At 39.9% G+C, this 11,670-nt stretch overlaps 3 protein-coding genes across 7 annotated transcripts; 2 read left to right on the top strand and 1 right to left on the bottom strand.

Annotated features, from left to right (window-relative positions):
* Positions 1-470: 470 nt before the first annotated feature.
* Positions 471-4,735, top strand: LOC108621729 (uncharacterized). Of its 5 annotated transcripts, none has more exons than XM_018019216.2 (3): positions 471-622; positions 997-1,135; positions 3,231-4,251. In XM_018019216.2, exons 2-3 carry the CDS (start codon positions 1,032-1,034, stop codon positions 3,652-3,654), a joined length of 528 nt encoding a protein of 175 aa, XP_017874705.1. In that variant the 5' UTR covers positions 471-622; positions 997-1,031; the 3' UTR covers positions 3,655-4,251. The 5 variants fall into 5 exon arrangements, with proteins under 5 accessions (XP_017874705.1, XP_089318730.1, XP_089318731.1 ...); XM_089462604.1 differs by adding an exon at positions 4,289-4,735 and having other exon boundaries at positions 531-1,135; positions 3,231-3,690; XM_089462605.1 differs by adding an exon at positions 4,428-4,735 and having other exon boundaries at positions 534-1,135; positions 3,231-3,690.
* pad (poils au dos) lies at positions 4,555-9,031 on the bottom strand. Its single transcript, XM_018019210.2, has 6 exons — positions 8,534-9,031; positions 8,032-8,474; positions 7,271-7,979; positions 5,798-7,122; positions 5,501-5,663; positions 4,555-5,444 (listed from the first exon to the last, which is right to left on the bottom strand). Exons 1-6 carry the CDS (start codon positions 8,672-8,674, stop codon positions 5,133-5,135), a joined length of 3,093 nt encoding a protein of 1,030 aa, XP_017874699.1. The 5' UTR covers positions 8,675-9,031; the 3' UTR covers positions 4,555-5,132.
* A 70-nt stretch (positions 9,032-9,101) lies between these two features.
* Positions 9,102-10,738, top strand: SF2 (splicing factor 2). The gene is made up of 4 exons (XM_018019213.2): positions 9,102-9,388; positions 9,465-9,834; positions 9,903-10,000; positions 10,116-10,738. Exons 1-4 carry the CDS (start codon positions 9,225-9,227, stop codon positions 10,222-10,224), a joined length of 741 nt encoding a protein of 246 aa, XP_017874702.1. The 5' UTR covers positions 9,102-9,224; the 3' UTR covers positions 10,225-10,738.
* The last annotated feature ends 932 nt before the right edge of the window (positions 10,739-11,670 follow it).

The raw sequence follows: 11,670 nt of genomic DNA, 5'->3' as shown, positions 1-11,670 counted from the left end.
TACTGAAGAATACTGATATTAAAAAAAATGACACAAAATACTTCTTTGACGATCGTGTTGTGGAATTAAAAAACAAGAGTGTTATGTTTTCTTTTTATTATAAATCAAATAAACCGGTTTTTTGATATTTAATTTTGTGCAATTTATTTTTAACTTGTCTCTGGAAAATTATATTTTTTGATTATTTGTATGCCTTACCCTGCCTAAAAATAGACTATAGTGTAGTTTATAATTTATTGTCGAACGAAACAAGAATTGTGTTTATCTGAACGATTCATTTACTCATTTCAGTTCATTTCGGTTCATTTATTTCTGCCAAATTTAAATATCTACAGATTATGTATATATATTTAAAGAGCTTACAGACAGCAAATAGACAACAATTTTAAAAATATTTTCTTTGTATGAATTCTAGTTCATAAAGTAAATGAAATTCTGTTACCCATATCTATTCGATAAGATAATTTATACTTATGCGAGAGTGTATGAAAGCCGGTGTGCCGTTGCTCTCGTCTGTGGAATGCGAGAAAGCCGAAAATTCAGACAGTATTGACTCAGTCAACGCGGCGGAAAGAACTTAGAGCGTGTGTCGATGTCGGAAGCAGTTGCAGTGAACAGCTTAGTTAGTTTCTTCTATTGTTAAACGTAAATGAGGGGGCAAATATGTATCTCGTATTGAGCGAAAAGTGCTTTACCCGTGACGTCGCGTAGTTGTGCGATCTTTGAACTGCTATTTCTGTGAGAGCACTTGCTGCTGCTTGATTGCAGTCGAACAGTATTATTCGAGCAAGCGAACTGTAAAGACCTCGCGGCTAGCCTGTAACCGTTAGCAACCCAACAGAGAAGCAAAGCAAAGCAAATCAAAGCGAAGCGACGTCGAATTTGTTTACATTTTTGTTGAATGAAATTGCAATTTATTGACTTGTATACAAACCCTGAATAAGTGTTGGGTCTAATTGTTTAAACGTGTCTAACAGCTGCATACATATATTTTAGTGGCACACTTCAATAAAATAAAGTAAAGTTATAAAATGGCTGAAGTTAAATACTTGGTTGTGCTACCAACAAATCCCAACGAATCAGACAGGATGAGCAAAATGGGTATCCAAGGATGTCTGATGCAGGAACCAGAACAGTAAGTTAACTCTTGTTTTAGAAAATCGATGGAGCCCTTTAAGTAACCTAGTTTTTCTTAGAACTGCCATTACGAAACTTGCGTGCAAACATTTTTAATAGTTTTGCCGACATTCCACTTAAACAGGCATTTCTAAATTGGGTTCATAGAGCAAATGCACACATATTGGTGTGAAATATTTTAGCCGCATTATTGGCTTTATTTTTACAATGTTACACATACATATACATCTTTGGCGCAGAACAAGAGGTATTCAGTCTCTTTATTTGCTTAGCCTAAATATATTAGGATCTAATTGATATGCCAGCCTGCAGCATAAATTATCGGCGGCTTGCCTTGCTCTTGGTAAATCTATATCAGTTCCCACAACCAATGACATCATCAACATCAAAAAATGAAAGCATCATCAGCCACGCGCTCGAGACGCCGGCCGCTGGGATGCTGCGACGGAGACAACAATAAGGCGAAATCTTTTTAAAACAGACAACAGACAATTAATAGAATGAAAAGCATCAGATAATAAATATGCTTGTATGATGGCCAGTCAGCAGGTCAGCTTTTGGGTGCCCATTCTTCAATTCAATGGTCACTGAGCAAATGATGTCAATAAATCTTAATTTTACCTATTTCATCAGAGTGCCGATGCTTGTGGCTTTACACTGCTTGGATCCGGCTTTGTGTTGTAAGGCGTGACATTGGCATTTGTTTACAAACGGTATATTTCGTTCAATAACGCTATCTCGCCGCGATGATAACACGAGCATTGATTGTTAATTTTTCTTGTCTTTCATTCGTTACCTTTATAATGATAAGGTAGATCCATGACTAATGTTTACACACAAACTACGTAGATTCCTTCTTAAGATAAGATACCTCTCTAGGTAGCTCCTCTTCTTATAACCCCTTGAAATCTTCACTTGAATTGTTTAACTCATTTATTATTGAGAACATTATATTTATGAATAGTCTGATTGGGGTGCGTAGAATGTATGTAAATTACTCATATAGCAATTCCTCAAATAAACAAATATTTAAACTTTAAAGAAACATAACCTGTTGATACACAGCAATACCATAAAGCAATACGATCTAAGGATTTTTCTTCTGCAACATTTAATATATAAATATAAATCTTATATTCTCATACGAAAATGCAAAAATGAAATCAATCTTATCTTCATATGGCTAAAAATAGACATACTTTCTTGATTTCATTAACGAAAGATTCTTGCTTTATTTAAAAGGTCATGGTCTTTGAACTGATATTTAAACGAGTCTATAGTACCTATGTTTCTTCTGTGTGATTACAAACGGACTAATTTTAATATGTTTCTATTTATATGCTCATATCGATCAATTTGGATATATCAATCCGGCTCTAGTTGTATTCCCACAGTAATGAACGAAGCTATATAAAATGAAAACCTATTGTATTTTATCTATCCATCGGTAATAAATGATTATATATCTCTTATATATTGTCTTTTATGTATGTAGAGCCATAAATAACGTATATGTGGTAAAAGATATGGTAATTTGTCATGCCTTCAGTGGGTGTGAGAAAACAAAGTAGGTAGCACATTGTCATTAGAACCTCGCTTCAGTATATACATACATATGTATGTATATATTTCAAATTTAATGTCTCCAACTTCAATAGCAATGATGTGCTTCAAGTTCAGTCGAACAGCGAAGCGGATAGTAGGTGAAACCAATATAGCACTTCAGGAACACGTATGAGAATTAAGTGTTATTTGAAGAATGTGACAAACATTCAGAGAGTTGAGCTTTGCCAATGTGTAAGAACGGAGAACGAGGCACTAACGAATTTACAATGAATCATTTTGGAATACCGGTTGGAAACAAATTATATTGTAGGCGTAGATTGTGAATGTGTTGCACGTGCTTCACAGCTACGCGGAGATATTTGACTAGACCCACAAAGGTTAGCTTAAAGATGTGTGTAGGGGTATCTAGGGACTCGAGCTTAGGAATTTCGCATCTGTTACAGTGGAGTCCCCATAGACTATGTATTTGCTTGTTAATTACTAACTAAATATGCTCTTCTGGGGGTTTCTTTTTCTTTCATTTACAGATTCTCGATCAATTTTGTAAACAGTCCCAGCTGCACAGACAACATAACATATCATTTTAAAGTTAGGGTACCCGCACAGACGATCGTCGAGAATTACAAGATCAATGGCGAGTGGAGCGATGCGCATCAGGAGAAATATCTGAATATATTCGATGGTAAAAACGACAAGTCAATGCCAAGCATATCCAGTATTATAGATGACGGCATCGATGCCGTACTTCACTATTCGTTCACAGAGTCAACCTTTTCGCTTGAGTTTCAATTTGATTACAATAATTCGACCATACACGTTTACCAAGTGCGTGGCCAGGGTCACAATTTCGTTACGAAATTCGAAACGCTCTTTTCCCTATCCGACATACAGTCGATTCAGGTGTGGGGCGATGTCCAAAAGATAAACCAATTCTCATTGAGTTACGATTGAGGGTAGCTGCAAACCTGATAAATCTGTTTTCTTCTGGTATGTTTGGTCCACCGCTTGGTTTCTGTTTGGGTTTGTTTTGTTCTGTTCTTTGTTTGGCTTGGTTTTGTTCGGTTTGGTTTGGCTTGGTTTGTTTTGCTCTCTCCCACATCTAACAATGTTATTTGCACGTAGTCACATGCACAATTCACACGGAAGCTACATATATACATATGTATATATATATGTATGTATGAATCAAAATCGCAATCATTCGGTTTACAGTCCCACATTTGGAGTAAACTGCATCGTCCTGCTACACTTTTTGCACTGCGCCTGGCTGGATTGCTCCATTGCTGCATCATGAGTGGAGCGTACTCACTATCCAAGAAAGTAGTCGCTAATTTATTGTATTTTTCTTTTTTGTTATGTATAATTAAGCCAAAGAATTTAAAATTTATTTATTCTCTATAAAATATAAGCAACATACGAATTCGGCAACCGCACATCCCATTCAAAGTATTAATAATAATACAAAATAATAAAAAAAAGAACATGAAAGTAACTACATTATTTAATTTTACGATCCTAAATCCCATTAAATGTTGTGTAATTTGTTAATTTATGGTTTCGAATTCGATTCACTTGAAATTTTCAGAACGTGCTTGCGTAATATTTAGTTGGAATCGTGCTGCCAATGGTATATAGTAGTTTGCCTGCATTCGTTGCGTTTCGTGGAAAAGAAAATGATTTAAGGATGGCCAGAAAACTATTTTTCTTTATTTTTTCTTTTCCAGTTTATATTTACAGTCAACGAAATACCCCAAAAAGAACTCGAACATATTGTTTAAACAACGATGGCTGCCATCTGTTCTATTACGCATCGAACACAGAGCACTCCAAGCAAATAAAATATCTATTCCATAAATGAAACAATTGCATTTATTTTCATTTTCGATTTGGTTGAACTTCCCCTTTTCCATTTCCATTTCCACCTAACAGGTGTGGGCATTACAAAGGTCTTACTTAGTATTACAAATACGTTTACGGCTACTAGTTTATATATTTGCGTTTAATAAATATTTACATCTAAATGCTACTAAAATCGGCCTTATATCTATAAATATGTATCTCTAATATTGGCAAGTCCTAGCGCTTAGCTTTGTATAATTTTAAAATTAAAATTAAAGAAACAAATATAAATAATTTTGGAAACGAATCGTAAAAGAAATAATAAGCAAATAAATTAGATTGAAGGAACAAGGCAAACAAACAAACATAAATATAATATATACAATAAAAAATAATACAAAACGAACGCGTATATTGCACAAATAGAACTGAAAACCCTTTGCTTAATTGAAAAACAAAAGGGATCGACCTAAACATAAGTAAAACATAATGAGAAAAACGCGTTAACATTTGTTCTGCTAAGGAACTTGGCAGTAGAGCACACGGACTAGATGAGAAGTCGAGCTACTCTAGTGGAACCAAATCTGTATCTACTTTTCAAGCTTACAAACTATTTGGTTTGAGGATCCGCTGCCATTGTGAAATTGTGATAGTCCCAGCTGGACAAAGTTCGCCAGAGATGGCATAGAGGAATCGCCTGCCTGAGTTATTGTTATTGTATTCCCATCCAAATCTACATGCATGATTTGTGGATGCTGTTGTTGGGGCTGCTGCTGCTGTTGCTGTTGTTGTTGTTGGGGCTGCTGCTGCTGCTGTTGCGGCTGCTGTTGGATTTGCATTTGAGATTGCGGCTGCTGCGCTTGTGCGCCGCTTGAGGATTCTTGCTTCACTTCATACTGATTCTGCAATGCAAAGCACCAATTAGTCTATGTGGAAAGGAAAACTCAACGACTCTTACCTTTGCACCACCTGTATGCGCTTGTGTGGCAGAAGCTGCGTTCCCGGCACGTGACTTTTTGTGCATCTCACGATGCTTCTCATATTGCTGCTTCGACGCAAAGTTTTTATTGCAGATTTCGCAGGTGTGCAGTCGAGTCTCGCCAGGCTGGATGTTGTGAGTTCTGAGGAGAAGGTAAGTCAGGTATTTTAAAAAGTAAAATCTACTATTAACAAATATCCACAATAAAAATATTTTACTTACAATTTGTAGAATTGTATATTAAATAAAAATAGGCTAAGGACTGAATGGACTCACCGCTTATGCTTGTTGAGATTATCCTTGCGCGAGAACGGCTTCTTGCACTCCTCACAGGTGAACATCTTTTGGCCAGAGTGGGAGACGAGATGGCGGGACAAATGCTCCTTCCGACTAAAGGCCTTGTCGCAGCCTTCTTCGGTGCATTTAAAGGGACGCAGCCCCTCGTGAAGTTTAACGTGCTGCGTAAGATGCTCCTTCTTCTTGAACTCGCGCCGGCAGTTGGGACAGGTAAGTGCATTGACAGGCGTGGCTGTGGGCGGCTCAGCTACCGAACTGTTGGCCAACTGCTGCTGCTGCTGTTGTTGGGGCTGCGCCTGCGGCTGCGGCTGTGTGGGTTGTGCCGCTGTAGGCACCGGCAGAATTTGCTGCTGCGGTCGAGCGGCTTTTGTTTTCTGATTCTGCTCGGGCGGCTTACGATTGATTTTTCGTTGGTTAAGAATCTTTGTAACTGGCGGCGATGGCAGCTGCTGCACCGCCAGAGCTGGTGGTGGCGGCGCTGGCTCGGGTTTGGGCAGTTGGAGCTGTGCCTGTGCCTGTGCCTGTACCTGTGTCTGTGCCTGTACCTGTACCTGTACCGTTGCCGTCGGCTTTGCCTCTGGCTTTGGGGCAGCCTGTGTAGATATGCGACTAATAGTTATATTTTGTTTGTTGATCAGCGGCAATTTGTGGCTCGCCACGGGATGTTGCTGCTTGGGCAACTTGGTTATGGTTGTATTCGACGACAGTCGCTGCAAGGCAGCCACGTTAGTTTGCCCTGCCTGAGATGGCGGCTGTTTAATCTGCGGCACACGCTTAAACTCTGTCTGGAGCGTATTGCTGGACGTAACAGCTGTGGGAGCTGCAACTAATGAAGCACTGGACGATGTGGCCTTATATTTGATCTGCTGCTGTTGAGGCTGCTGCTGCAGCTGTCGTGGAGAGGGCATCTTGAATGTCACCGACGATTCACCACTGCTTTGCTCAGCGCTGACGTTCCGAATCACCACCTGTGAGCTGTTTCCATTTCCATGGGGAGATCGAATGATTTGCTGTGAGGTTACTTGTGCTGTGGCAGGCGCTAGCTGTTGCTGCTGCTGGCGCGAATGTTGTTGTTGTTGCTGTGAATGCTGTTGCTGCTGTTGTGAATGTTGATGCTGTTGCTGTTGTGGTTGTTGTTGTTGCTGCGGTTGTGGCATAAGGAACTGACTTTGATGTGTTGTCGCTGGTTGAAAGGCCGTCGCATTGCCCAACGTCTGTGGCGTCAACTGCAATGTGGCTGGAATGGAAGTTGGTGTCAACTGCATGATGGGCTGGCCGTCTGCTGTGGCCAATTGGGGCTGAAGCTACAAAATTGAAAATAATTAGAATTTACTAAATATGCATTTAAAAACCTAAACTCATAATACAAATATGAAAGGAATTTACCTCATACGTAAGTAAAATTCAATTTGCATATTATATATATTCGTTCTTCAGCTAATTAATGCTCACCTTCATTTGCACCTGATATGTGGTGGGCAGCACCAGATTCTTTGTGTCGATGTGTGCTACAATCTGCTGGTCCGAGTTTTCATCACGTATAGTTATTGGCAAGAAGCATTTGTTCGGAGAGAGCATGTTGGCGGCTCCACTACCACCAACTAGCTGAGTGCCTGTCAGGGATAGCAGAGCGGCTGCATTGAGCTGCTGGGCGGGCTGGGCTGTTGCAATGCTGGCCGTTGAGTTGTTGCTGGCGCTTGTACCGCCTGGCAGCAGTTGCAACTGAATTTGTGGCTGTGTCCCACCCACATTGCCGAACTGGGGTAAGCTTCCAGTAAATTGTGGAGCTGTAGCTGGCGATGATAGTACAAAATTTAATTTCGGTTTTTTGCTCTCCGTGGCATCATCGCCTCCATTGACCAACTGCGATTGCGCCTGCAGCTGTTGAATCTGTTGCCAAAGTGCCTGTTGCTGCAGCAATACATTGATGTCGTTAATCTGCTGCGGCTGCAACTGCAGTTGCGCAGCAGGCGCCGGCATCGCTGCTATCGTCTGCGCCTGCAGCTGTACAGATTGTTGTTGGGTCTGCTGCTGTTGCTGTTGATGCTGCTGTTTTATGTTCGATATGGTGGTGCTGCTCTGAGTGTTATGCACGGTATCCTTCTTACCAAGCGGCGTAATTTTGATGTCAGGCTTTAGGCGGATAAACTCTTCCAAAGTGCTGCAATCAAAGATGCTATTAGATATATGATTTGATTGCAAAAAAAACATACTTTTGCTTTTCGCTCTTGACATCATTCTGGGAATGTGAATGCTGCAACGGCTGCGCCGGCACGTGACTATCCACAGTAATTGTATATTGTTGCTGTGGTTGCTGCTGTTGCTGTTGTTGCTGCTGCTGCTGCTGCTGCTGCTGCTGGACCTGCATACCAACTGCCTGCATGATGCTGCTGAGCAGATCGTTGGGCTGTTGGCTAGTGTTGCCTGCGACAAGACCTCCGGATGATGTTGTGCCAAGCACGCTGAGACTCTTTCCAGAGTCATTGATGGCATCCTTAATGAACACCTTCTCCTCGGCCTGTAGCGTCCGATGGTTCAGCCAGTTGTTGAGTATCGTTTGAGAGTTTCTTGATATATTGCGCATTTCGTATATTTGTTCCACTTGCTGCGCACAATGGGAGCATATCACCTTGGGCAGCCGATCCTTTTCGTCGATCTATGCATTAGTATGACAAATAATTATTGTTATTAATACAGTTATGTTCATTTACTCACTTGCACTGGCAGACATTCTGAGATTTTCTGGCTTAAATTTTTTGCGCGTCCATCGGTGGAGTAAATATTTATTTTCTGTTCACTGCTTGCGGTGCAGATGCGGCACAAATCCCAAAAATTGATGCACCGCACATTGGACATGTTTTGTGTTGTTGTCCAACTTTAAGCAGCTAACGAAAAAAAAAATTGCAACCGCTTCCCGCGTTCGCACTTTGTTTATATACACAAAATAAACACACACACGAAGTCACACACACTCGTTGATAATCAAGGCTGTTGTCTGCTGGCTTCAACACACAGCTTTATGCATCCCGACGTGACTCATAACCGCATAGTTTGAATATGTTTTACACTCGTTTTAATTCTTATTTGTTTTGTGCTTTGCTTTAGCTAGATTTAGGCATCTATTCATTTTTTTGTGGAAATAAAAACTTGTTTAGCAGAGTCAGACGCCGCAATACTCTGACTAAATGGTATTAAATTTGACCTTAAAACAAAATACCAAACCTTTTCATTTTTCGGTACTGCCAACCTGATAGAAAGCATGCTGTCGATAACTTCACATGCAAGCTTGTAACGCCATCGCATAATGTGTATATGAAATTTCCTTGTGTGCGTAATTGCGTGACAGCAAAAGTTCTGTGAAAAAAATTGTACTTTAATTTATCTTCCAAACTCTATAAATTACCAAATGGGCTCACGCAACGAGTGTCGCATTTATGTTGGCAATTTGCCACCAGATATTCGAACCAAGGACATACAGGACCTTTTCCACAAGTTCGGCAAAGTCACGTTTGTCGATCTAAAGAATCGGCGTGGTCCGCCATTTGCATTTGTCGAGTTCGAAGACGCGCGGTAAGTAATGAAAACAAATTTTTGCTAAAGAAGCGTCAATAATCAGGAGCTCTTAATGATATTTGGTGACTAACAGTGATGCTGATGATGCCGTCAAGGCTCGTGATGGGTATGACTATGACGGCTATCGGCTGCGAGTTGAGTTCCCTCGCGGCGGAGGGCCAGGAAGCTATCGCGGCAACAATCGCAACGATCGCAGTCGTGATGGCGGCGGTCGCATGGGTGGTCGTGGTCCCCCAGCTAAACGCTCACAGTACCGTGTCATGGTAACTGGTTTGCCAGGATCAGGCTCGTGGCAGGACCTGAAGGATCATATGCGTGAGGCCGGTGATGTTTGCTTTGCCGATACATACAAAGACGGCTCTGGCGTTGTGGAATTCTTACGCCACGAGGATATGAAATATGCCATTAAGAAGTTGGACGATTCACGTTTTCGTTCACATGAGGTAAATAATTCAATCGCTTCATGTGATTAATGCATTGCGAATGATACTAAATTATGTATGATTTTCAGGGAGAGGTGGCCTACATACGGGTACGTGAGGATAGCGGAGACAATGACCGTGGTGGCGGTGGTGGTGGTGGCGGCGGCAGTCGTGAATATCGCGATAGGTAAGTTAAATGCTGCTAGGTAAAAAATACTCAGTGTACCTAAATATTTGAATTACTAAGAAAATGGTACAGGCATTAAGAAAACATGAATCTCTAATAAATATTCAATTTTCAGATCACGTTCGCGCTCGTTTTCATCGAGACCTCGTCGTCGTGGTACTCCAACATATTCGCCGGTGCGTCGTCAATCCTATTCCAGGTCTCGCTCACGCTCTAATTACTAAATTCTGCAATCATTATCCATTAATATTAATATTTCTTACGAGCAGGAAATTTTAGGAAAAGCAAGAAAACTATCAAGACCTCCCATATCCCACTAACTATCTATCTGTTTAGTTAAATTCTGTTGAACTGTGAATCGATCAAGCAGTTTCGAAATCACGAAAAACAAAGAAACCCTTTTATCAAGACTCGATCAATTCAAGTGCGAATCGAAAATCTAGAAACACTATCTACACTTGCTTTTCCCTTTATACAAACAAATTCTTTTAAATTATTAAATTCATACAAATACACATTTGACAAGTTAAGTTTTCGGAATAATTATAATTCAAGGAATTCATCTTTTTACACATTCCTTGTTTTAAAATTGGTTTAATTTACAAAAACCTAATTTATTAGAATTTATCCTATCAAACTGAACAGCAACAGCAATAATAAAAACCCAACACTATTGAGAATAAATATATGTAAACAAAATCCAAGCATAAACATTTTTGTGGAGTATACACTAACAAATTATTAATATTTCATTTTATTTTCTTCTCTTCCCCATTTTGCGCGTTTATGTTTGGAGTATAATGAGGATAATTGGAGGAGGAGGAGGATAATGAGGAAGGATAAGGATGAGGAGAAAGGATAATTTTAATGTTGATGATGGAGTGAAGTGTGAAGTGGAAAGTGGAAAGGATAAAGATGATTTTGGATTAAATTAGAGGAGGCAGGCAATTCGGAAAGCGTGTTATTTATAAAATGGTATCAGGATACAAAAGGATTTGGATATTAGATATCATAAAAGGATTCGGACTTTAGGCATTTTCTTTTACCTAAGCGAGAGAAACACACTAGACACAGAAAAACACTAGGACAACGTGGGATTCAGTTTTCCCACGATTATCGCGCTTTAAACATGGAAAAGATGATTTTGATTGTAACATCTTTTGCTTCCTACTGTTTGGAACCTGGTTAAGAACAGCGTTACATCTTTTGGGTTTGTGTGTTTCGACTTGGATAAAATTTGGTGTATTTGAGATATCTTTAAATATGTGGAAGTTAATAAACTAATGCGCATGGACAGGATATGCAAGGATATTGGAAATTTCGGAAACTTCGTACTTCACTTCAGCATTCGTTTCGCATCGGATTAGGAATTTATATTCGCATTTTTCAACCTTTTGGATAACATTTACTCGCACCACATTTCGTGGCCTTTTCGACCATATCAATGGAATTTCCGCATCATCCAACGTTGTCTTTCACCCAACGCTGGATAGTGTCTGGTCCTTAAGATCTTCCTCTATCTTTCCTCTTGGTATGTTCGATTTAATCGATTTAGCTATTGTTTTTAGTTTATTTTCAGTTTACGTTTTTTACATAAACCAAATAATTTGATATTTAACACTTGCCTTAACTGATGTGTTGCTTATGGCAACTTCTTCAGGCACGTGCTG

This window comes from Drosophila arizonae, chromosome 2 (genome assembly GCF_054131065.1).
Source record: "Drosophila arizonae isolate 15081-1271.41 chromosome 2, UAZ_ARI_1.0, whole genome shotgun sequence".
NCBI classification, from domain to species: domain Eukaryota; kingdom Metazoa; phylum Arthropoda; class Insecta; order Diptera; family Drosophilidae; genus Drosophila; species Drosophila arizonae.
This window is presented reverse-complemented; position numbering and strand designations above follow the sequence as displayed.